The 27,507-nt window shown below is 39.6% G+C and overlaps 1 protein-coding gene across 1 annotated transcript in view; it reads left to right on the forward strand.

Moving 5' to 3' along the window:
- Window positions 1-27,507, forward strand: part of CHCHD3 (coiled-coil-helix-coiled-coil-helix domain containing 3) — a 295,772-nt gene that overhangs the window by 232,171 nt on the left and 36,094 nt on the right. The window contains exon 6 of the mRNA XM_012806291.2: window positions 9,379-9,449. Coding sequence (XP_012661745.1) covers window positions 9,379-9,449 — 71 coding nt within the window. The remainder of the gene's footprint in view (window positions 1-9,378; window positions 9,450-27,507) is intronic.

Genomic DNA, 27,507 nt, shown 5'->3' on the forward strand with positions numbered 1-27,507 from the left:
GTAGAGTGACATTTGTGTTTGGGTGGGTTGTGAGACCTACAGTGGTTAGTAATAATGATAGATCAGCTTAGAAAGAAGAGAGCCACACCTTCAGCCAGTCGGCTCACTTCCAAAATCAGACTTGGTCCTCAGTGCGAGATGCCGGTGGAGCTGCCATAGTCCATGAATGGACAGTGAATCACAACGCTATTCTCTAGGAAATATACCAGAACTTATATGCTCTAGTGTGTTATGTCATCACGCCCTAATCTCCCCATGGAGCATTCTGTAAAAGAACTAACAAAAGCCAGTTGAACTTTTCTTATGACCTCTTTGATTTGCTCTTTGCTTGTATGCTACAGGTATGATCTTATTAGTCACAATGGAACAGAAATAGGATTCTGAATCTGAGAAAATGCTGCAAGGACGCTGTGTGTGTGCGTGTTTTCTTTTGATCTAATTTAGAACTTGAAAACAGATACTTTTCCAATCTAGCAATAATGTGTATCTGTGCGTGTGCATTTTAATACACACTTTTAAAAGGGAGACTTTCTGAAAATGGAAAGTGGCAGCGTATCACACATTCAAAACTTGGGCCACAGCCAGCCCAGAAAAATAAAAATGTGGGAAAGGTACCCACTCTTGTTGATTCCCATTTCCTTCCTACTCTGTCTGAAAACTTTGTTCCTGGGCGTGAGAAGACCAGATGGGTAAATCCCCCCAACACCCCAAATTAGAAGTTGAAAGGGGATTGGAAAGAAATATTGGGATGCTTGCGTCTGAAATCGACCATGCTGCTTTGTGCATGAGTTTGTGCTGTTACCTCAACTGTCTGTGGCAGGTATATATAATAAATTGGTTCAGGAAACACTCGTCCCAAATTCCTTTCGTCACTCTAGAAATGAGGAAACAAAATGCTCACTTTCCGAGTCTTCTTTGCAGTGGGTTGTGCATGATATTTCATTCGATGGAAGTGGAAATCTCTTTAGCTGCCTCAGGGCATGGGAATGATAACTGGAGGTCCAGTAGCTATCCAAAGACTGGGGACAAAGGCAACTGCTGACAGTGGCTGATGGAAAGACGGAAGAGCGCCTGTTTATTTGTTGAGATACTCAGCAGCGACATCAGCCTTGGGTTTCCAACATCCAGACTTCTTATTACACAAGAACAATAAACCCCTTACTGTGTGTAGCCTCCACTGTTACTGTACTGTTTTTAGAATTAAACACTATCTTAAGCGATAACCATTTCCTTTGTGTGTAGCATTGCAGGCTGGAATGTCTATTTGTAGGAGACCTGGTATAGTATTTCATCTTTGCTGTAACATTTATTTCATTTTCTTTGGACTTGTTTTCTATCTCATCCCGTTTTAAAGAAGAGCAAAAGTTGAAGTACAGTTCAGAATTGCGGGCGTCACTCTAATATTATTTCTGTAGGTTTTGTGTGTCAGGTATTTGCTGAGTGCTTGTCAGTATGATGATAAATAAAACAAGATACTTGCCCGTGAGGAACTTACGGACTAGTTGGGGAGAACACACAGAAGATGCATTGTCGGTACAGTGCGGTGAGTGCTCAGTGAAAGTCTGTTCTTTCTGAGAACACAGAGAACGCAGACCAGTTAGCTTTTACTGTGTAATGAACCACCCCAAATACAGTGACTTAAAACCATCGCCTTTTGTTCACCTCCCGATTCTACAGGCCTCCAGTTTGGTCGTTATCAGCTGGGCAGTTTCTAATTTCTGCTGGGCTTACTCCTCCTGAGTTGGCTGAGGTTCGGCTGGTCCAGGGTGTTCTCTGCTGGCTTCGCTTGCAGTCTGTCTTATTCAGCAGGCCAGCCTGCGGTCACTGACATGGCATCTGGACAGCGCTCCAAGAGTGAGGCCTAGGTTTGGAACTAGCTTACCATCACTGCCATCAGTCACGTTCTGTTGGCTGGAGCAGGTCACAGCTCAGACTGAGAGGTGGAGGAGTAAACTGCAACCTTTCATGATGACAGAAGCTGCCAAAGTCTTGTTGCCAGGGGTCGTGAATACAAAAAAGAGTAAAGAATTGTGGCTACTCTTGCAGTCTCCCACCGGGTTCTGAGGGAACAGAGAGAAATAGCAATAATTTTCTTAAAGGATTTCATCTCAAATTTTAAAAACATAGGGTAATAGCATGCTCTTTTTTATTAGCACAGATTACCATTTTTCATCATAGTTGAAATCTCATTCTGATATTGCCAGTTTCATTTCTTCTTTCTTTTGAACATCATTTTTAGAAATAACCATAATGGCCTGGTGTGGTGGCTCGCACCTGTAATTCTGGCACTCTGGGAGGCTGAGCCTGGAGGATCACGTGACACCAGGAGTCACGACTAGATCCCGTCTCTACAGAAAACAGAAAACATTAGCTGGGTAGTGTGGTGCGCACCTGTAACGCCAGCTATTTGGGAGGCTGAAATAGGAGGATCGCTTGAGTCCAGGAGTTTGAGGTGGTTGTGAGCTATGATGATGCCACGGTACTCTAGCCTGGGTGACAGAACAAGACTGTCTCCAAAAAAAGAAGAAAGACCCATGAGAAAATGTTGCTTTGAGAAAGAAAAAGTAACATGTCAAACAGTGAAGGATTGAAATGTAGTTGAACTTTTCTTTAATTCAGTATTTCTCATGGACCATGTCAGGGAATTCTGTTTCCTCAAGATGCTCCATAATTAAAGGGTTCCATGAGCAAGTCGGGTTGGGAACCATGAACAATATTTTTCGTCTTGGAGATTCACAATGCATAGCTAAGAACCAAGGCTCTGGGAAGTCCTGGCATTAGAGAACTTTGGCTATTTAATTTAGTTAATTGGATTTTATTAGTGAAAAGACCAGATGTTACTGGTTTGGTTTTTGTGTGCTGGTTAGTTAATTCCATAACTATTAACACTGTCCAGCTGTAATGTTTCCCGTTCTTCTCAAGGAATAGAAGAAAAACAGGGCAGGTAAGCGTTGTACACAACATTCAGTGACGTTTGGCGAGTGGAAGCAAAGACTTTTTCTTAAAAATTTAAATTGTTATTAAAATGGCCTTTTAAAAAGTTACTCCAACACTATAGTTTATTATAAGTGCTCTATTAAGTTTTTTTTTTTTTTGAGACAGAGCCTCAAGCTATCCCCCTGGGTAGAGTGCCATGGCATCACAGCTCATAGCAACCTCCAACTCCTGGGCTCAAGCGAGTCTCCTGCCTCAGCCTCCCAAGTAGCTGGGACTACAGGCACCCGCCACAACGCCCGGCCATTTTTTGGTTGCAGCCATCATTGTTGTTTGGTGGGCCCGGGCTGGGGATTCAAACCCGCCACCTTAGGTGTATGTGGCTGGCGCCTTAGCCGCTTGAGCCACAGGCGCCAAGCCGGCTCTATTAATTTTTAATATTAATAGGTAATATTCCTAGGTCCCAGGTACTATTCAGAGAGTCTTCTGTATGTTATCTTACTTAATCCCCAAAGAACTTCTACTAAGTAATGATTATTACTGTCGCCATTTTACAGATGGGAAGCAACTGCTGAGTAATTCAGTTTTCACCAGGGCAGAGCCTGATTCAGCCATCTGCCTCCAAAATTCATGTTCTTAACCACCATACTATACTGCTCAGAATTACCCACTGAGGTGCAGAGTGCTGGGGACAACATATTCACATATTGTAAATGACACGTATCAGCAATTGCATACAATGGGGCAGTCTCCTCGGTCAGTTGGTTGCCTGTGTTTCCAGTCATTGACCCAGTTTAGATTGGAAGATTTTTTTATATAGAAAATAAAGAGTTAGTGCCGATAGTGCTCTGTCCTCTAATGTAGATGACAGAAACATCTTTTAAATAATAGCGAATTATATTGTTATTTTGAATATAGTCCACCTCCTAGGAGTTCAGTCCACTTATCTTTTGACAAAGGAAGACATGTCTTTACTAGATTTTTGATAGCCTAAAACATCAAGAAGATACTATCATTGTACTTGGAGTTTGTGAGATTCTCAAAGAAAATCTTAGCGAAAACGTCTCTTATGCTTATATCAAAACAGTAAGTTTCTTTTTTTAAAGGAAGAAATCATTAACTCAAAACTTCGGTATTTGATTTGGATCACATTTACCTGCCACAAGTCCGCATTACCCCTGGACACATTGTGTCAAGTATCGTTTCTACTGTTGGGAGGCCAAAGACACTGCACTGCCAATATGAATGAGGATACTTTGAATTTTAGACTGTAGAGGACCTCATAGGCCCAGAAGGCCCAGAAGCCATTTGCCCTGACCCACAGCAGTGGTCATTTATCAGAAGACCACCTTGTAAGACTATGTGTCTGTTTCTCTGCTTGTTCTTTTTGCTTCTCTTTTTAAGGTCATCCTAACAGGGTTTCTTCTCTGCCCCATAGAATACGCAGGCTTCTTTGGACATAGGAATGTGGTGGTTACTTATGTGAAGCACAGACCATACTGGTCTTGAAATTTAGCTATTAGAAAATGATCAGACCAAGGTACAACTGATGTAAGTGTGTCCTACTGCAAGCTGTAAGGTTGACACAATAAAAACCTTAGTTATAATGATGACATTAAACTTTAAAGTAATAGTAATCTGTAATTAGTAATCAGGGTAGCAACTCACACAACCTCTTACCATCTAAGACAACACTGATCACAAAAACACTTTTCTACAAGTTATTGTGCCACTCAGTATTCATTTGGAGTAGAACTTTGTAGTGTTGCTAGGCAGCGTGTGAAGATGGAGTTCTTAGGACATTTGGGGGTCCACCATTGATTGGCTGATGATACTGTGTATGGGATGGGTCATGAAATTGGAGCACCTTTATAAAGATTATAGCTATATTCAATTATGGAAAGTGGTTATTTGCTATCATTCTTTAAAATACTGATTATTTTTCATTTTCAGTGACAAGCTAAATAATATATTATTCCTTTATTTTCTGGAAACCCAATAGTTCCCAAACTTAGTGTATATTCAGAAGTACTTAAGATGTGTATTACAAATGAAGCTTCCTGGCCCATCCCCAGAGTTTCGTGGTGTGGGCCAGTGCTTCACAAGTAAGTTTGAAGCATGTAGTCCCCAGCACTCTACCCATGGGCTCACAAAGCAGTAGGGTGAGAGTTGGGGCTACTTCCTATACATCTGGACCTGGACCCCAGGCAGCCCCTAGGGAACTTCCAAAACCATTCAAGCCTTCTTCCCTTGGAATAGCCAGTCTGCCTCATCCTGAGCAATTAACTCTTCATGTGCTAAAGTTGGCCTTCTCCCTCAGCAGGAGGGAGGCTGCCATAATGTAACAGAGTGTGGGCAGTCCCAGTTATTAATGGCTAAGGGAAGGAGGGCCTGAGTAAGGCCAGTGTCTCTGTAACTCTTTAATTCCCTCTCTTTAGTTCCTTCTTTTGTTTACCTCCTGTTGTGTATTTCCTAATCAGACTGGAGAAAACTTAGGCTTTCCTAAGCATACCTACCCACTCACTGAAGATTTTTTTTTTTTTTTGCAGTTTTTGGCCACAGCTGGGTTTGAACCCGCCACCTCTGGCATATGGGGCCCGTGCCCTACTTCTTTGAGCCACAGGTGCCACCCTGAAGATTTTTTTTAAAAGGCTCTTCCTATGTGACTATGGGATTTTCATTATTGAGCAAAAGAGTAGGTCAAGGTTGTCATTCTATCAGTAATGTCTAAGCATGCAACAGTGCCATTTAAAAATTAGTGCACCATCAGAACTCTGTAGTGTTCATCACTGCCGAAACAGGGTATTTGCGTAGTCTCAGAGGATGTCCCATAAGATATCAATTACCGAAAAGGAAGCTCATCGGCTTTGTTGTGGAGCAACGCTGCAGAGATCACCTCAGTCAAGGGATCAAAGTCAACATCAGTGAAAAGACCTGCGCCACGGTGTAGGCCTCGAAGGCACACGTGGAGAAGGGCACGTTGCTTCTGTAGTAGTATTCTCCTCACAGTGCACAGACTCACTCTGGCCACAGGAAACATCAGACAAGCCCAGACGGCAGGTCATGGTACGAAGTATCTGACCAGTGTCCTTCAGAAGTGTCCAGGTTACAAAAGACAAGGAAAGCCTGGGAATTATCACAGATTAGAGGAGACCTAGGAGCCGGGGCATCTAAATGCAACTAGGGATCCAGGATTGCTTCCTGGAATGGGAAAAGAACATTAGTGGAAAAACAGAAAAAATTCAAGTAAAGTCTGTAGTTTGGTTACTACTTTTGCACCATTGTTAATTTATTACTTCTGCTAATTGTACTGTGATGTTGCCTCGAGGGAAACCTAGAAGATATCTGGGAACCTTTTTCTGTTTCTTCCTTCTGTCCTATAAGCCTATTTTAGACCGTTTTCACAAAAACAAATTGAAAAAAGTACATTTGTCTAGCAATGTGTGTGCACTACAATAGCTTAGTATTCAAGACTACAAAATCTTGACTCAGCCAGCCTCTTCAGCGTGTATGCCACTGAACACACTTTTGTGTTCTAGCCCAGTTATTTGTTGTTGTTAATTAACCCATGTGGGGGGGAGACAATTTTTCTATGTATCACAAAATATTTAAATCCAGTGTAACAACTAGCTGCATACCCACCCGTTGTTTTAAGACACAGAGCAATGCAGTGAGCCCCTGTCTTCCTGTCATTTATGGTATTCTGCCCTCCTTGTCCCCTGCTGCCACTTGAACACAATCAGTGGGATTTGGCGTTTTCTATTCTCAGCATTATCTTATACCTTTCAAAACTTAAACTGCATCCCAGCACGTCACATACACAACTTGCTTTTTTTGCTCCACACGTTTCCTTCATTCTTTTTCTCTACTGAATACCTTCCCACCCTGTGAGTACCCAGGGTTTATCTGGCAGACATATTGAGGGTGTTTTTGTCATCAGTTGTGGGTGGGATGGGTGTTCAGTGTAGAAGTATTTTCAGGTCAAAGGAGATGTCTACGCTTTCTGAACTCCAGTAACACTATCCATGATTTTTACCTTGGCACTTGTGACTTTCCATTAAAACAATTATTCTTTTCTCCCGTATCACATGCAAAGCTTATTGAGGATCTGATTCCCCAAGATGGATGTAGTTGGGGTAATAAACATTTAATTTTATTGAGTGAGTAAATCCTTAGGTGAAGTAAACACTGCCTACATCCAGATCTGGGGCACACTCGTCTTTATTCCCATCATTGTTGCTTGGTGTTGCCTCCTGGGGACCTTTATTGGTTAGAAAGATTCATGCGATGTGGGAGCTGGTCACTGGGGTGGAAGCATGGAGCATGTGCCTAAAGCTTTAATTTAGAATTTTGTGCTAAGTTTGCTGGCAGTGCAGGTACAGGGTTCTGTGTTTAACATCCTGTGTTGACAAATCAGTAATAATTTTATCTGCATTTGGCATTACAAAACAGAGAGGAGCTGACTGTATTATGACAGAATTCTTGATTTTGTGCATATTCTTATTAGAAAACTGAATATTTACTTTTGATCATTTAGAATTTGTACCCAGGATGGAATTACACAAATGAGTCGTTTTCCTCCAAAATCATTTTATTTGAATGCTGATCTTACTGTGCAAAAACATTCAACAGATTTTGCTGCTCTCCCGCCTATCTTATTTGATTTCTACAGCAGCCTTGGCAGAGATGAGCAGGGCTAACATTATAATCCATATTTTATGGGTTAGGGACACTGGAAAGGAAGCCAGAGAAGGTTGGAGGACCCTGCTCAAGGTCACACAGCAGAACCAGAAACAGGCTCATTCAACTTAGACCTGTCTCTGTCCAGATATTACACTTTGAAGGCTTAAAATAAGTGGACGTATTAATTAAGATGTTATTGCTTTGCTAGCATTTTAATAGATAATTCAATAACATACTGTCCACTTGATAGTTCATCAGAGTAATCTGGGAGTTTCTCATCATCGTTAATAGTAGATCAGTAAGCGCCTTTTTGCTGCCCTCTTTGTTAGAAAGGTTCAAAGAAAAGCTTAAGCCAAACATAGCAAACAAGCAATTGTGACTTGTATTTTAAAGGAAAGAAAATCTTATAAGTGAAACAGATAAAAAGATGTGACATAACCTAAAGTTAAAATATCTGGGAAGACAAATGGCTTTTTGATAGCTCAGGACCCACAAATGAATTAAAACCTCTCAGCATATAGACTAGTGCAGTTGATCACTCAGATTGCAGCTTTAAATAATGCAGAAGCAGTACACTTAGAATATTGTCTTCGTGTCAGAAATGTACCTTTGTGCCTGAAAATGATAAAAAATTACAATCGATCTTTACAACTGTTCTGTTCATCTTTATTGATCAGGTGCAAGAAAGATAAATCGTAGCCCAAATAAGATTATAGTAAATGTTAGCATCGTAGGGGACTATAGGTTGATAGAAAGCCATTCATCATCTCAAACGGTGACCTGTCCGTGGCTCCAGCCACCCTGAGTCTGCTGTCTAATCACATATCTATTGATTTTATCTACATCTAAGAAACCTGGATGTGACTGTCATTGGGCAACCCAGATTGTTAAATGCAAAGGGGTCACCGGTGTGAAGAGGATTTCATTTTCATTTTTTCACCAACCAACAATGATTTATTAAAAAGTAAACTACCCTAAGCCTTGCATGTGAAACCTGAGTGATTAGGGAATGAAAGGTACAGGGTAGACTGTGGTATTATGTTGGGTTTTTTTGTACTGCAGTGTATTTTGCAGGGCATTTCATTGAGTAAAAGGTCAGAGGGTCATTTAGGTCACCCCCTGCAGTAAAACCAGTTTTGGCGTAGCTAGTCCAAATGGATAACTGAATTTTGCTACCCTAGGAAGGGTATTACTTTGCCATTACACATTGGTTCACATAGTTTGTATGTTCATTCACATAATATTGGAAACATTTTTTTGTATTACAGTTACCTAAATTTGTCCCGTTGTTCCTACTGATTAGTTTTAAATGTTGCCGCTCTTGTGGGTATGTGGAAATGACAACAGATTCTACTCCATACAGAATTCATCTTGAGGCCAAAAATATTGTATAGAAAGAAATGATCCTTTAATATCCTAGTTGGAACATGGATGGAATAATGGACAAATAGGAACGTGTGTGAATTCCATTTTTTAATTTCAAGCGTCCTTTGATCTTGCAGTGGTAGATTCCAAATACAGGTAATCTAAATAAGTTTTTTAAAATGTTAGGAATGTATATATATAGCTGTTTCTTTATCTGTGAACCAATGATTCTACTGTCATTTAAATGAGTCGTAAGTATCCTTGCCACTTGTGTAAGAAATCCTGCTGCTTGAGTGGCTGAAAGAAGGTTTTTATGTATTGTTTTGGAATTGTAAGTCATCCGCATATCTTGTTGTCTTGCATATTGAAAACTTTGCCTCCAATCTTTGTTCACAGAGCTCAGAGTTCTACAAAGTCACCACCGAGCAATATCAGAAAGCTGCTGAGGAGGTGGAAGCAAAGTTCAAGTAAGTTTTTAACAGTGTTATAATTATCTACCATTCTTAACAAGATGAAAGCACAATTTTCCTTGCTTTTTGAATATAAGGTAATTTGTTATGTAGCACTCTGTAATACTTAGTAGAGTTTCTGGGTGGTTGAGGTGGAGACACGTTATCTTCTATACTGGAATTGAGATGCGACAAGAGGACAGCTCATCAAAGTTTGTTGCGACTCATTCTGTTTTATGAACTAAGTGGAAGTTGAAAGCAATGGTAATGGAATTTTCATTTGGAGCAATATATAAGATACAAAGCCCTCGATTACGAAGGTGCTGTTAAATTGCTACTTCTATTAATGAAAACATAGAAACCATTCACTTTTGTATAATGAAATGATGGGCATGTACAAATCTGGGGGTCTGCCTTTCTCATGGTGGGCTGTTTTCATTTCTTCACATGTACCATGAAAGCGTTTAATCATAGCCTTTACCTGGCCCTTGATTGTGAAGGTGACATGAAATCACTACCTATATTAATCCTTGGAATGTTTAAATGAATGTCCTGTAATTGGTGGATCAAAGTGTCTGTGACCAATAGCCTCGTATTTCCCTTTGCTACCAGTTCTCATGTTAGGTAAGAAGACATCATTCAGAATTTTCGAGTATATAGGTAGTTCTATTGTGTAACCTCTGTTAGTAGCACATGTGCAAATTAGTGAGGCAAAAAGGTGTTGTGACAGCTTTAGTGGAAAGATTGCGTTGGGCTCTGACCTCCTTCCTTGAACATGTTTATAAGCATTTGATAAAATGATTAAACCCTAAGGTGTTGTCATTACTTTCTACTGCAGTACAATTTATGAGGTAATGGATAGTAGTGTTATTTTAATGTTGATTAAAATAAGATTTTTTTTCAAGGATAGTTTGAGATTTATTTAAATAGCCAAAAACCTTCAGTCTTCCTCAGTGAATCATCTCTTTAGGGGCAGCAGAGAGAAGCCCTCCAAGAAGGGGCCACAGATCTCTCTCTAAAGGATTCTTGTGATATCGTAAGGGTTTAGAACTTGGCATAGGTTTTATTTTAAATGTTACTCTACATATATTTTTTAAGTTATGTATTTATTTTTCTGCCTAATGATAAAACTACATTTATTCTATAAACCTTTTTGTTTCTATACCAAGCGTCCTCAAACTATGGCCCACGGGCCACATGCAGCCCGCCCAGGACATTTGTCCGGCCCGCCGGGTGTTTTTGCCGCTGCTGCCTGTCCTGCTTAGCAGCCGACTTGTCCCAGGGCCTGCAGTCCGGCCTCCATCGGTCTGAGGGACAATGAACTGGCCCCCTGTTTAAAAAGTTTGAGGACCCCTGCTCTATACTATGAGATTTTTATTTTATTTTATTTTATTTTTTTTGAGGCAAGGTCTCACCTGGCTAGACTGCAATGGCATGATCACAGCTCACAGCAACCTCAAACTCCTGGACTTAAGCAGTCCTCCTGCCTCAGCCTCCCAAGTAGCAGGGACTACAGGTGTGCACCACCATGCCTGGTTAATCTCTCTGTTTTTTGTAGAGGCAGGATCTCACTCTTGCTCAGTCTGGTCTTGAACTTTAGATTACAGGCATGAGCCACTCACTGCTCCTGGCCCTATAGGAAACTTTGACTTGGCTCCCTGGGTATTTTTTCATTATAAAATATTTGCTGTAAAAAATAACTAAAATATAATATGCATCAGAGAACAATTCTGATTAGTGTAAAGATGTTTTTTGGTTGAGGAGTAAAGAAGAGTTTTAAACAGGTAGAAGGGGAAGATACTCAGGAGGAAAATCATGTTCTTGGTGACTGACAAGTAAATGGCTTGGCTCAGACTAGAGCCCATAAAGCTGGAAAGGTAGTTAGGGTCATCAGCTGCTGGGTTAAGAAGTTTGGTCTTTATTTAGCAAAAAGTCAGTCATTGGGAGCTGTGTGACCAGGTGAGTCCCCTAGAAGAGGAATCTGAACATGGATGTTGAGATTTGGTTGGAGGCATGAAAAACGAGAACCAGCAGTGTCAGATTTGGCGGGGGGGGGGCTCTACAAATGAAAGAGAAAGGAAAAGAAATTGGTGCAAAAAAGCTGTTCAGAGGTTAGACATGAATCGGTGGTTGATTGGTGCATAATTAATAATTTGCCAGTTCTACAAAATACCACATACTGTGTAGCTTAAATGACAGATTTATTGTCTCACAGTTCTGGATGCTGGAAGTCTGGGATCACAGTGTTGCCAGGGTTGGTTTCTTCTGAGGCCTCTCTCCTGGGCTTATGAATAGCCAAGTTCTCCCTGTGCCTTCTCACGGTCTTGTCTCTGTGCTTGTTATCTGGATCTTCTTTTCTTATAAGGATATTCATCATATTGGACTAACATCCACCCTTGAAGACCTAATTTTAACGTAATCACTTCATTAATGACCTTCTCTCCAAACATGGTTGCATTCTGACGTACTAGGCATTAAAACTTCAGAGCCCAAATTTAAGGGGAGGGAGGAGACACAATTTAGCCCATAATGTCTCAATACAAGGGGCAGAAGAGAACCAGAATTATGAGTTTAGCAGATGGAAAAATTGGTGAAAAGTAGATTTTATAGAGAGAGATAAGTCTGGTTTAAATGAGAAAAATCTGCCCTGAAGCCCTGCCCAGCTGTCATGGCATTCAGCCTGGGCTAGACTACCAGAGAATGAGAGGCCATAGGAAGCACAAAGTTAACATCATGAGGACTGATCTTCTAAAAGTCAACAGTGACCTATAATTTGGACTTAGTTTTAAACACAACCTAAACAGCATCCATCATTCTCTCTTAGCCTTTTAAAGACATTATTCTGTATAAGCTTCTACTCATCTGGCCAAACTGTATAGTGAGGATTTGACCTTGACCAAGGAGAGACCTGGACTTTGTGCCAGGATCCTGGGAGGTAACCTCTAAACCAGTGGTTCTCAACCTACCTAATGTCGTGACCCTTTAATGCAGTTCCTCATGTTGTGGTGACCCCCCAACCATAAAATTATTTTCATTGCTACTTCTAGGAAGGTTGAGAACCACTGCTCTAAACGCTTGAAATTTCCCAAATGATAGAAAGTGTAACTCTTGGTAGGCCCATTTAGCCATGTGGTATCAGGTCAGCCTCTGGAGAGCTGATTTTAATCATGTATGGAATCAATCAACCAAGCTGTTCAATGACGCTCCACTGAGATGCTGAACACAGTGGCCCAGGTGAGTTTCCCTGGTTGACAGTCCTCATGGGTCCTGATCTCAGCAGGCTTTGTATTTGAAACCCTCCCAGACTCTGTGCTATTCATGTCTTCTTTTGCCTGATTTTTCATGTCCTTGCCCTGAAATAAGCCATAACTGAGTTTAATAGCTTTCAGTGAGTTCTTTGGGCCCTTTTACTGAATTACTGAACTTCAGGGTGGTTTGGGGAGCTCCGCCTACTTGCTAATGATGTCAGAAGTGAACGCAAGCTTGGACATGGTGCCCTCATACTTTGCAATTTGGCTAACTCCAGTACAAACAAAAACCCAGGTTTTAACACAATGGGAAGAAGTTTCAAAAGCTAGTTTTTCAGAGAGTCATTTTCATTATATCATTTTTTCCCCCAGCTATTACCTACTAGACTGAGCTTCCTAGGATGTTATATTTTGATTTGTAATGAATTCATTAACTTCACACCTAGGAAGGAATGTTAAAATGGCTGTAGGAGATGTTTACCATTTTTGAAGCCACAGAGATTACTTAGTAGAATGCTGTTGCTCCTTAGAAATTTGGCCACCTTAGATAATAATGGCTCTTCAGTCTTTGTAAGGCAGTACAGTATATTCTTTCCATTGTATAATAGAGCTTTCTTGCTGGCTAAAATATGTTCACAGACTCCTGTCTGTGAGCAGCTTAGCATCTGTAAGCGTCCTCTGGAAGACCTCTAACCATTTAGAACATGCACTAAGCAGTCCTGCTAGTCAACAGGCTCTGAAGCACTTTGAAGATTTGGTTAATTTAATCTGATGGACATAGGATTCATTTGGATGCCTCTTGGTTACAAGAGATGGAAGGTTTTAAATTGCAGTTTCAAGGACAACATTGTAACCTGATAGAGGGCCACATAGAAACCACTGTGACGAGAAAGAAAGCTAAGAGCATTTGAGGCTGCATGTGACCAATACTGGTCACATCGATGGGTCCTACCAGGATAGCCGATGGAATCATGTAGGTAGGGATGCTTAAAATATTAACTCACACCTCAGTCTCAGTTTATAGTTTTGGCAGTAAACCGTGAGAACACTTTAGAATTGATGGATTTTCTCCTACTTTATCCGTACATCATTCATTCATAGAGCTCCTTTGTGACACATCCTCTCCCAAGCTCCAGATATACAGCTATGAAGAAGATAGGCCAGGATCTCAGTAGCATGGAGCTTGGAGTTTATCAGAGATTAACAGAGGGATGCAAATTTTTTTAAATGATTATCTTTTTAAAACTCCAGAGTTACTTCTTCTTTAATGGCATGATTATATCCCTAATGAATTTCAAATTATGGATAATGTTATTTATCCCGATTCCATTGGAGGTTAAAGGATTTGAAGATAATTTGTATTGTTTATTTTCCCATAATAAGTTTAAAGTTTTAGTTATAAAACCTAAATCACTGAGAACATCCAATATTCTTTTTATATTTAGCTTTTATTCCATAGGCATACGTTTCCCTCCACCAGTCCTATTACTGTTGAAATAGTAATTATCAACACTTGAGGTGACATTCTAGAGCGGCTCATGGTGCTAGTTCCCAGTTAATACAGTGCTAGTACCATGTTATAGCTCATCTTAATGAAAATTATGTTTTGTATTAATCCACATATTCTATTTCATAGGTGATTAAAGAAAATATTAAATAACACGACAACTATAGCACTTTGCACACGTCTAGCACAAAATAAATGTTTAATAAATGTTAGGTTTTATGATTATATTCAACTCAAGTTATGGAATTATGTGCCATAGGAGAAATTTCTGTATTTACTTTTAAACAAATTCTATACACTGTTACCTCCCCCCCCATACACACACACACACACACACACACACACACACAAATCCTACATTAGAAGGAGTTCTTTGACCATTGGAGAGTTCACAGTCTAGCCAGGATTGTCAGCGACCTAAGTACTCAAGACCTCGTAGCACCTAAGTGATGCCTCCCAGCAATGTCATCAGAGTGCTGCAGGGGACACTGTGTCTTGGTCATCATTTAATTCAGATCTCTTTGAGTAGATTAGAGCTGATATACCACACCTGTGGACAAGAAATGTTGGGTTTATGCCCACGGATTATTTGTAAAATACAAAACAAGTATGAAAGAAATAGGAACTATTTTAAAGGCAACAAAACATTGCAAAGGCAATATAATAAACAAAAACATTTTAAAGACAATTGCTGTTTTATTCTCATTCTGCTCTTTACATAATGAAGTTGTGTGTTTCTACCATCTATCGAAGAGAAAAGGAAGAAAAATACATATGGAAAGTAACATCAATCTATTGAAAATATTTTTGGAATGGTTTTGTTGGACATTGAACTTTTCATCAGAGCTTCAGTTCCTTTGAAAGATGACGTGCTTCTAAATGAGTAGAGTTGTAGGAACTGTGCAGTTTCGTGAATACTGCTCCTTTGTGTTCCAGATTTTAGAAGGGGCTTTTACTTTTATCCTTGACTGAAGTTGTTGAAACCTGACTTATAAATTTAGGCTCATCCAAGAAGCTTGGGTTATCCTTATAAAGTATTAAAAGATTAGTTACCCTATAAAAGTATTTTAGGTGATTTTAGAGAATCTGAGGAATGCTATGCAAAACTCATACAGATAAAATGGATTTTGTAAGTATTACTGTGTATTTAAAGGTTTTCTTCGATGTAAAGCCTTTTAACTTCAAAATGTCCTTGGGTTTTTTTGGGCTTCACTTTGACTGGCAGCACTGTGATTCCTTTTTTTGGGTGTCTGATTTTAATAGCTCTCCTAGGCAGGAAGTCGTGAAGCTGAAGACGACACTCCAGTGGCATCAGCAGGTGTTTCTTGCGTTCTCTGTAATTACACGTGTGGATCATGGACAGTTTTAAGCAACAGTGTTTAAAGATCCTGCTTAATTGGCTGTAAAATAATTAAATAAGGTTTTGACTGGCAAATTTATAATTCTGTTAGATGCATGAGCCAGTGAGCCTGAATGTCAATGCAACTTCAATTTGGAAATATTAGATTAATAGAACTAATTGTGTTACAGGTACAAAGTTTACCTGTGATTAATAGTCTTAAAATTCTTCTAGAAGTTTAGTCAGGTAAATTTATGTTACCTACCTTTCTTCTTAAACCTTTAATTAAAACTTACTTCAAAAGTTTGAGCCACTCAGTTCTGCGGTGCTTCCCTCTGTGGCTTCTCTGGAGTTCTTGCAATTTTTCAGTGACTCCAGCTGCCTTAGTGAATAACCTGCCTTATCAAAACTTTTAAGATTACAGACTCTTGGGTGTGTATTTGTATCTGCCGCTGACAGGTACCCTGCACGTTCTCTCTAACACTTATTGATGTCTACTTATAACCTACTTGAGCGCTGCGTGAATGGATCTGATATACCAAATGTACTTGATAAATGTTTTATCTGTGATTCTCATTGATCAATTTCAAAATGATCAAATGGTTTATCTCAGTGAGACACTAATTCACATTGATCAAATTCTAAATGACCAAGTTGACTTGGTTTCTGCTGAACACAAATTGTATTAAAACAACATTACTTGAACATGCTGCCTTTTCTAATGCAGGAGTTATGTTACCACCAGTTACATTGTAAGTAGAGTTATTGTATTATAAAGATGTCGCCTTCATAATGAAAAGTTTACACAAGAAGGGAAGAAAGGGATATTACGGGAAGAACAGGGCTTCGGGCAAGGATTCGGGCTGCTACTAATTAAATTCTGCATTTGTATTGGGCTTTTCTTCCCCCTTTTTTAATTTGAAGGGCTGTGAGCAAGAAATATAGCAGCTGCACTGGTGACATTTTATTCCTTACGGTCCTTGGAGCCAAGTAACATCTTGATTATTCAGTAAGAGACTTAGTAATAGAAGAGACAAAATTCTAGATAAACATGCCTATACCCTTCATGTATAAGCCTCTTAGTTACAATTACTTTTTTTGAAGTTTGGGGGTATTGTTTTTTGTTTTTTAAACATCAGCTCATGTATGTTGACCTCCTTAGCACTTCATGAGGTCATGAGGTACCCTCTGAAGTGGGGAACAAGCCACTGGAGGAAGATTTCAATTCTGAGATTGAACAAAGTTGTTTATGTACTTAAGAATATACTTTGTGGCTCGGCGCCTATAGCTCAACCGGCTAAGGCGCCAGCCACGTACACCTAAGGTGGTGGGTTCGAATCCCCAGCCCGGACCCGCCAAACAACAATGATGGCTGCAACCAAAAAATAGCCGGGCGTTGTGGCGGGCGCCTGTGGTCCCAGCTACTTGGGAGGCTGAGGCAGGAGACTCGCTTGAGCCCAGGAGTTGGAGGTTGCTGTGAGCTGTAATGCCACGGCACTCTACCCAGGGGGACAGCTTGAGGCTCTGTCTCAAAAAAAAAAAAAAAAAAAAAAAAAAAGAAAAGAATATACTTTGTATATGAGGCTCAGGGCAAATGCACACTTGTTTAAAATATAGACTTGGTTATTTAGAACACCCAATTCCTTAGGCAGATTATTTATTATATACTTGTTGTAAAATGTAAATTGTAATTGCCACCTTCTTTAGGGAATTCAGAAAAGATTTAAAAGTTAAGAAAGTTGTCATTGATCCTCACCTAAAAATTGTTCCTGAATACATGTAGAGTTTTATTCATCTCTAAGACTCTGGCTGCCTTTGTCCCTGTGTGGTAGATGCCATTTCTGTTCCTCCTGTATTCCTCGGGGATATGTAGAGAAGTCTGGGCTCTCAAGCTATTGACCTGATTTGTTTGTTTGTCTACTCCTCCCCCCAAAATTAGTTCCGAGGAAAGTGAGACTTGCCTTGGAACATGCCAGTGTTTGACAATAATTCGTGAGATACACATTTAGAATTGTTTACATTTTTAAAGAAACTGTAGATGATTAATGCTTCTCCCCCCTCCACCACCACCTTTTAAAATTGGAGCCTTTCTAATCAGATCTGTCTGGTTAGTTATTTAGTTTCTTTCCATTTCTGGGGTTGCATCTCTATACTTAGTCTACACACTATTTTCCCACATAATGGAAGTAAATGCCAAGAAGCATTAATTCTATCTTCATTGTCTCTCTCCTCCCTGACTCGTCTGGGCAGTTTTCCACTCAAGAATGGTGTCCTACAGAAGAGGGCCTGCAGGGTGATGAAGCTGATAGGAATTTAGGACTAAAACGGGCAGAAGCAGCAGTGTAAACGAAGGACAGACAGTATAGTGATTTCCAAAAAAGACAACAAACTGCAGCCATCTCGTGGTCATGAGACCATCAGGGTCAATGTGGAACTTCCTCATCACTTTAGCCTAGCGTGTAAAGGATGCTCAAGGGGTGAAATACACCCAGATTAGCCGCATCCTATGATGTGGAACTCTGTTCTGTCCCAGCATTGGCAGTTGGGTTTGTTAGGATGCTATGGGTATCTTCTTTCCTTAAATATAATCTGTTTTCGTGTTATGGGAACTAAAATAAAATCTTAAGCTCACCTAATCTAACTAGATAGATCCCTCTTGGCCAGGGAGACCCCAGAAATACCCTAAAGCTGAGTTGCTGGCCATGAGGAAGGAGGTCAGAGGAGCTCATCGTGGCTCCTCCCTTCTGGGAGATAACCCTGTGACTCATTAACAGGCCCAAGGCTGTACAAGACAAGGATAAAACCACAGCTGCAGGCCATCAGTTTACTTAACCCGTCACTTGGGTATGGGTAGATGTCTGATCTAGGTCCAGTAATTAATAGACCTCCTTATCTTAACAAGACATTCCCAGCCTCTTGACAAAGCTTTATTTCTTTAACCAATTACAAACAAAAGAGTTTTTAAACCCATCCATAACCCATAACGCCCATTTGGATGTCCTGCCTTCTCAGGACGCACATCTTCCATATATTGACTTTACACGTAATTCCTGTATCCCTCAAATGTATGAAACCAAACTATAACCCAACCACAATGAGACTACTTGCTCACAGCTTCTTGGGTGTAGGCCATAGTCACACATAATCAGCTCAGGATAAACCCCTTTAAATTATTTTACAGAGTTTGGGTTCTTTTCTGTCGACTACATATAAATGATCAAAACCATTCCTGCTGTAGCCCTTAAGTCTGTGGCCATAGCGCCTGAATTTATGGTTTATTTCATGTGAAATAACAAATCATTCTGTTTTTCCAACAGGAACATTAGCATTGAACTTTCTTCTTCATCAGTGTGATCCATTACGAATCTAGTATACCCTACATGATTATATGAAATATTAATTGCACACTGTTAGATAAATGAAAATTCTTCTAAAACAATAGCTTGGTTTTTTTTCCTTGTATCATAATATTTTAAATGAGAGCATTTTGGGTTCTAGGGTACCTGGTATTTTGAAATTTGTTTATTGATCCCCACTTATTTGACTTAATTATACAGTTCATAGTTTCAAAAGATATTTCTGAGATTACCAAGTGTTTTCTTTTGCTGATTCCAACTAAAATTAATTCACTTTGTAAAGGCATCAGTGGGAAATAATTTCTTTGCTTTTCTTTTGATTCTTTTAAAGATAACAAAAACATATTTTGCAGGTAGAGAGCAGTGAAGCTTGTAGGAAGGCCAATTAGAGTTAATTATTGTCTGACTGACCTGCCATGGTATAAAATGTCCAGGAAGGCTTATAAAAGGTAGAATTTAAATTCTGTCCTTGTGTCAAATTTGAACTGTTAACAATCTTAATACTTAAGTACGGTTAAAAATTGTATCAAGGAAGTTATCAACACACAAAAATGGTAGCTTTCAAGATAGTCTCTGGGGTGTTGTACAGGTCCAGCCATCATGGAGCGTCCGATTAGGTCTTACCACTTTAGATTTTGGTAACCTATTCCAGATGCTATCAGTCTTTCCCTCCTTTCACCCAGGAAACTAACTTATGAATATTTGAAATTGCCCGTTCACTATGCTCATTACACAGCAGCTATTTGTGAGACAGCCACCTCTGGAGAGACCCAGAGGTCCACGCGCCTGCCACTGGCATAGATCTCAACAAAGCTGCAGTGTGCGAGATGTGTTCAGTGTAAGAGCATATACTAAAATCAAGACAGAAACTTTCAACATAATCATACTTAAACACGTGTTCATCGCTCACCTGAAAGTATAATTACCAAATCACCCTGTATGGTTTCAGTCAGTAAAGGGTTCTTATTTATAGCTTTTCTGATTTTTCTTAAGAAGTAAGCAAACAAAACTTAAAAATTGAAAAATTGGACCTTCTCTGAATTTAAACATTCTACTCATCCTAATACACCATTAGGGAAATTTTTTAAATAGGGGAAAGGCTAGAACAGACACTTCAAAGGAAGATGTTAGAATGGCCACTTAGCACAAGGAAAAGGGTTCTACAATATTAGTTATCAGGGAAATGCAAATTAAACCATAGGAATGGTTTAACCAACCATCAGAAAGACTGGCAATACTAACGTTTGAGAGGATGTGGAGAAACCAGAATCGTACTTTGCTGGTGGAGGTATAAAATGGCAAAGCCACTTTCAGAAAATTTTGGCAGTTTCTTATAAATGTAAACATACTTGTGCTATGTGTATGGAATTGCTGGGAGCAGTTCCAGTACTAGGTATTCCCCAAGAAAAGTGAAAAATAAAGATTGAAAAAGTGAATCTATGAAGATTGCTATAGGAGCATGTTCATAAAAAGGTTTATCACAGTTATCAAAAACTAGAAACAATGTAAATGGTCTTCCATGAGAGAATAGATGAACAAAATGTATGCTCCTACAGCGAACACCTGTTTAGTGGTGAAACAGAGAAACTATTGAGACATGTGACAGTACAGGGATGAATCTTAGAAGCATCATGTTGAACAAAAAGAAGCCACACACCAAACAGTACTTCCTGTGGTTCCATCAAAACGAAGTTCAGCAATAATAAGATTTCTGCACTGATAGAAATCTGAAAGTGGTTGGTGGGGAGAAAGGGGAACTTGATTGGGAAGGGCCACGAATGACATACCAAGGCGTTGGGAATACTCTGCTGTGTTCTGGGTGATCATTGCACATGTGTAACAACTTTTAATACAATGCCGGCAGTTAGGATCCCTGCACTTGTTACACAGGCTCAGAATCACTACTTTGAAATGCTCTAAAATCAGAAACTTGGTATGCACTGACAGGATGCCACATGTGGAAGATTCCACACCTGACGTCACAGGATAGATCTCAGTCAAAACTCAGGCACACAATATTCAGTTTATTCAGCATTCCCAAGGGAAAAATAAAATTCCCTCAGGCTGTGTACATAAGGTTTATATGAAACATACAGGAATTTTATGTTTAGACTTGGGTCCCATCCCCAATATAGCTCATTATGTATATGCAAATATTCAAATATCCAAAATGTGAAACACTTTGGTCCCAAGCATTTTGAATAAGGGATACTCAACCTTTGTGTTAATTATACCTAAAACACCCCTAATTTATTGTTACTTCATTTTAATGGGAAAAAAAGGAAAATATTGGGAATTTTTAGCGTCTCGCTGTACTTTGTCTTAGGTAAGATGTTTCTTCAATTTAATCACAGTCTTAAGAAATGTATTCCTAATCCTATCCCTAATCATATCTTTTCATTAAAATTAGAATCCATCATCTCAAACTCAAGCTGTTCATTCAGGATATTTCATTCTATAGAAGTGAGAGGGATAAATGTTTCTTCTATTTTACTAATCTACTTTCTTAAAGAGTTAGCCTTTTTCATGAATGAGGTGGGCAGGAGAGGAGTACCTGTCAGGTACAATGTACCCCCTTCTGGTAACAGGCACACTGAAAGCCCTGGCTTCAGCATGATACAAAAACCTCTTGTACTCCCTAGAACTATTGAAATTAAAAAAAAAAAAAATTAGTCTTTTTCTCTCTAAGTTAGATTACCTGTCGTACTCTCTCCTCTTTTCTAGAGCCTTGTAGATAACCTGGATAGCTTTTTGAAAATCATTTTTGATAAAGGGATTTTTAAAGACAGTATTTTTAGATGAAACATTTGTACAATAGAACTCATACCTTTTAATACAATAATCTTAGGCAGAATTTTGCTCTGGCAGAATGCTTGAGAACTTGTGAAAGCTGCATCTTGGCCCTTCCCCGCGTGCTGAAATGAAAGCTCACATGCTCACATGTTACAGGGTCTCCAGGCATCCCCAACTTGCTCACATGGCTGCCTGAAGTTATTTTATGTGCTTTCTCATTCAGTGGCCAACAGTTAAATCGCTGCATTCCTTTTGTGAGTGTGTACGTCTAAATGCCAGTCATCAACTGTGTGCCCTGAAAATTGATGGATGGGCTCATTAAGGAGAGTTCTTGCTCTTGGCTCCATTTTGCAAGTCACCTCAGCTAGTGTTTCTGGATGAAGCTGGCACAGAATACTGTGCAGTGATACATCTGGCTTTCTGTTCCTTTTTGAGCAATAAACCTCCTTTTTTAGTATGTTAAACGTGTATTGTAAGGAGTGTTCAAGGACAAAGAAGTAAGCCATTTGCCAATCACAGTATTTATATAAGAAAGACCAAGGGCTGCTGTTGTGTGGTGGGTTTTTTTTTTAAATGCCTGCCATTTGCTCTCAGTTTTGTTCTCTTGAGCAACTGAGATTACACAAACACCTATTTGTTTGTGAGACAGAGCCTTCTATGGAGACCCTAAGGTCCACCAGCCTGCCATTGGCATAGATCTCAACAAAGCTGCCTATGTGAGAGATGTGTTCAGCGTGGTTGGTGACTGGTACGTTGAAGTTAGCACACACCTGTTCCTGCTTTCAGGATGAAAAATGAATTGCCAATTACCGCAGACATGTTCAGACATGACACGTCATATGGTAGTAGCTTGCTCAGGCTGCTTTATGCTGGGCCCCCAACTATGAAACCACTGGTCCTAAAAAAGGGGGGTGTTGGCTAGGAGGAGGAGGGGGAAGGGGGATCAGGCCTTGATCTGTTAGTCCCTTTTGTGTTTGTGCAAGCCGTGGGCAGGAGGTCATTGCCTCTCACCTTTGTTTCCTCAGCAGAGCTCTTGAACAAGATGAAGTGATCAAAGCTGGGCGCCAGCACATCATCACAATCTCATTACGTTGCAAGCTGCATGTCCAGATGCTGCTGTTTTCTGCATCAGGCTCCACTGATTTACATTCATAACACCTCCATTACAGCTCATTTGGTGCTGCTCATAATCAACCAGTTCTTTTCTTTTCCTGATAGTGTTTCTCCAATACAAAAGACGCTACAATAGAGAAGAAGAAAACATTGCTGGGTAGGGAATGCGTCTTCCGACATCCCGGTTCGTTGATAAGCAGTAACCAAATGTTTTGTCACTACTTATATCAGGTGTGGTCTTGGTTTTGATTAGTCAGATGTCAGAAGTCTTCGAACTTGAGGTATTGGATTTTGCCAGTAGACGGTTTCATTGACTCCTGTGGGGATTTTTTTCAGTTAGTGAGTTCTGACAGTCAGTCCTCATTTGTTTGGTTTCTTCTCCCAGTGAAGAGCTCAGTGATCTAGACTTCTTTTTATAGGTATTAATATGACAACTTTGCTTTGAAGAACTTAATTCCCATCAGTGTTAACGCATCTATTCATCAAGAGTCTCTTTGATACATCATGTGTTGTGGGCACCCAAAATTCAGAAATCAAGTTTGAGTCCCTGTCCTCCCAGAGCTTCTAATACTCACTGAGATCATTATCTAGACTGTAGTGGTATCAAGAGCTGATAAAGGAACTATAACTTTAAGATTTGTTCAAGAAATGTTTTGAGTACCTCACATGTGCCATATGGTTTTATAAATGGGAATGCAAAAAGTGACTAAAATGTGGTTAATGCTGATGTGAAGGTACAAACAAAATGTAGGAATAGGAGGAGAACCCCAAGGGAGTCTGGGTTTTGTGAAGAGGTGACTGTTGTAAATTACGTTTCCCCACTTTGAGATCTTCTTAAGGTAAAGTGAGGGAGAATGGCTGTTCATGAAGAAGAAACTGAATACACAGGGTAGTAGCAACAAATGTGAGGGAAGGTCTGACGGAATATGAGACTGTAAAGGAAAATCAGAGTCACCATTTAAGTCTTCCTCTGAAAATGCTGTGTTTCAGAGGAAGACTTCATAGGATGTAAGGATTCAACCAAGAGAGTTCTACCTCCTTGAGACTATTTTTGCTGTCACCTACCCCTGATATGTGTACCCATCATTTCTCACCATTAGGATTATGCCTTTTGAATCGTTCATTATTTCTAGAAGTCTTCTATCAAGTATATAATACTGGGTGAATATATGTTATATATATTCATTATAATTATAGTTTATCATATTAATATCTACTCAGACATAAGCACGTATTAGCTAACCATACTAATTGTCTCCTAGCAAAATTCAGGGCCTGAGAGAATGGGACATCGGAAAGAGTAGTTTTGATTGAAAAGCTGGAGAAGAGAAAGTTCAGGAGAGACTTGGTCCATGAGATGCTGTCTGGGGAAATCTTAGGGCATTAGAAGAAAAAGAAGCTGGACGTGATAGTCTGTGCCTATAATCAGTCCTAGGCAAAGTGTGCTGGAACTTCACACTGCAGGTTTTAGAGAGGTCAGGCAAAGAACTGAAAGACACACCGCTAGCAACCAACCAAGACCAAAACAGATGCGGGCCGGCCAGAATTAGCTCCTGGCTGGGACCTCTCCCTCCCTGTTACAAGAACGACTGCCTCCCAGAGGAAGAAGCACAGGGAAAAGACCTGGGTTCCCACCCTATCGGGCTCCCAACCACCTGCCTTTCAAGAGGCACCCTCGAGACACAGCAGCGAGTACCTTGGCCAGAGTCTCTCAGGTGGATACTCTCTTCTGAGTAGGCGACAACCAGGATGAAATGGAAGAGACACACAGTATGTGAACAACACAAGAAAGCCCCACAAAGTGAAGACAGAAGCTCAGCCGTGGAAGGGTGGAGGGAACAGCTCACCACCCCTTGCTCAGACTCCTCCTTCTTAGGTATCCTACAAACTACATTCATCTATGGTGACATTCTTTTTTGTTTAATTTGTATTTTTTACCTTACCTGCTCCCTGTGGGGTGGTTCCTCCTGCCTATATAGGTCACATTCCTTCCTATGTTACAATGCCAGTTTTCTCTTGCTCAGCTGCTCTGTACTTTGTTCTGTTAATTTTTAAGTGCTTCCGTCCGGGCTGCTTCCTCCTCTACAAAGGTCCCTTCACTTGCTACGTGGGAGGCTTAGGTAGTAAGCTGTGGTCATGCCACTGCCCTACAGCCGGTGATTGATAGAGACACTGTCTCTAAAACAGCACACACACACAAAAGAACTTCATCTTTTTATACCGAAGGAATGGTATATTGTTAACGTTTATAAATAGTCCTAGCCATAATCTCTTTGTAGTGTGCTAGGAATCTTCACAGTACCGAATACTGTGTGTTGTTGCTCGCAATGTGTTAGGAGCCAATTGTGTACGGTTGATTCAGATATGACTTATCTGGAGGACTAGCTGTTATTTAGACCTGTAATTCTGGTTGAATGAACCTACAATACGTAAAATTAGCCCACATTCTAGGTCAATTTTCTATTACTAGTCCACTTGAAGATGCTAATATTATTATGAAATGAACCTTTTTAAGTATTCTCTCTCCTTCCCATTGAATTTTATGACCAACTTTTGTCTTTCGATATTCTTCCCAGAGACTTAGTGTAGTGAAAATAATATGAAATTAATAAAAACTATAGCCCTTATCTGCAGTTTAGCTTTCTGAGGAGTACAATAAGGGATTTTGAGAGCAAGAGAGACCGCATTCACATAACTTTCATTATAAATAGTGATATAATTGGCATATTTTTAGTATTGTTAATGTCTTACTGGGCTTAATTTATAAATTAAACTTTATTATAGGTGTGTTTGTAGGAGAAAAAAAAATATATATAGGGTCGGGTACTGTCCTGAGTTTTAGGAGTCTTGGAACATAACTTGCCTGGATAAAGGGGGGTTATTATATTGGACTTTTTAAATTATCAAGATACTATTTTGTGTGTGTGTTTAACAAGAGAAATGTAATTTTCTTCCCTCTTCTTTTTTTCCCCAAGTCAACCCCTTAAAAATAAAGCATATGAAGTTGTAGTTTGGTATTTATTCTTCTGTATTAATCTCTGTGAATTAGAAATGTTAATATACATAGATTGTGTTTTATTTTTGTAAGAAGTATGAAACTTTAAAAAAAAAAGATTGTACCAAGTACAGTTGAAGGTACATATATTATAAACATATCACTTCATTCACAGACCAATGCCAGCTTCTTCATTCATAAACTCAGTAAGGAGCTGGCATTGGTCTACTATAATTTCTTAAGCCCTGTCCTCACTGTGAAAGGGACTCGGGTTGTTTCAAATGACTTTTTTCTTTTTTGGCAGTACAAGAAATAGGCTGCAGTGAAACAAACTCAAACATAAATGCTTAGGACCTGGTACCTTGTTTTAATAACATGCATGAGGTTTGACTTGTGACCGTTCCTTCCAACCATGGAACTGTAGGCTACTTGAGCTTCTTTTTGCTGATGTAGGAAACATATCTGTGTGTAATACCTCATGGGGGTTGTTGTAGGCTTCATGAAACAACATAGGTAGAAATTTGGGCATCCAGTAGGTACTCAACCCTACACAGGGTGGGTATCTTTAGGGAAATAGTAGAGTTGGAGTTGTCAGGGCCCACGTTATTTAACCTTTGAGGTTTCATCACAGCGGGAATGTAAAACTGGCTTCTCACAACTTCTTTTTTTTTTTAAAGGAAAGCTCATTTGGGGGAAAATTTTAGGCTTTTTTGACTTGTGTAATTTTAAAGTATTGCATTTTACCACAACCTTTGCAGCTTTTGCTGCGAGTTTGTAATTCCCTGGGGGGGAATTGAAAAGATTAGTGGTAGAACTTTTTCCATTAACTCTGGGAAAAACTACAGAGCAAAAAATTGTCCTTTGGCAGAAATGTCAATCCATGCCTCTTTCGGAGCATTTAGAAACTGAATCGCTGAGAAGCTGATATAATAAGAGAATTGAAAACCTAAATGTATACACATCTGCACCTTTTCTAACAGACGATAAGACAAATGAAAAATACATTCCCAGAACTTGATGATGCAAAGAAAATAGGATTGTTGCTCCAGAGAGTGCATTAAGGCTGCGATCTTTAAAAGATTTGAGTACTAAGCTTTTGGCCACATTCTTCAGAAAGGCTGATCCATTCCTATTAATGATACATCTGTTTGTACTGCATGTCATAAAACTCCCGTTTTGTATGATGTAGTATCTAGGAAGTGGGTTTAAGAAAGAGGGAATGTTTCATATGCTATATGTTTTGCTTTAGCAGTTACCAGAAAAGATGCTCATTTTGTCTTATTTGTGATTCTGAGTCTTCCTGAATTTTTTTTAAACTTACTAGGAGTTCTCTTAGTTTTTCCACTCCATAATGTTAAGATACCTATAATGAAATAATACGAACATGTGCAAAATTTTTATGAAATTCCGCACTGAATGCAATAGGCTTTTTCTAGCAAATTACTTCTCCCCATCTCCTCCCCTCTCCCTCTTAGTTTTCTACTAATGGTGGTAATAACAGACGTTATACAGAAGTGAAATGAGGTCTGCTCATAGTTAGCTAGTTATAATAGTCATCAGTAGTTCAAGTTTCTGTTGAGTGAATTTTGCGTTTTTTAATTGATGTTCATTGTACAATCCAATATATATCTTCCCTAGGGGAAAATATGAGGGGATCACAGCTGGGAATATACCCTACCTCGAAAAGCATGTGTTTTTAAGACACGTGTTTTCTTTTTTTTTTTT

The sequence above is a fragment of the Otolemur garnettii genome, unplaced genomic scaffold, assembly GCF_000181295.1.
Source record: "Otolemur garnettii isolate 467f Iridium unplaced genomic scaffold, OtoGar3 scaffold00049, whole genome shotgun sequence".
Taxonomy (NCBI): domain Eukaryota; kingdom Metazoa; phylum Chordata; class Mammalia; order Primates; family Galagidae; genus Otolemur; species Otolemur garnettii.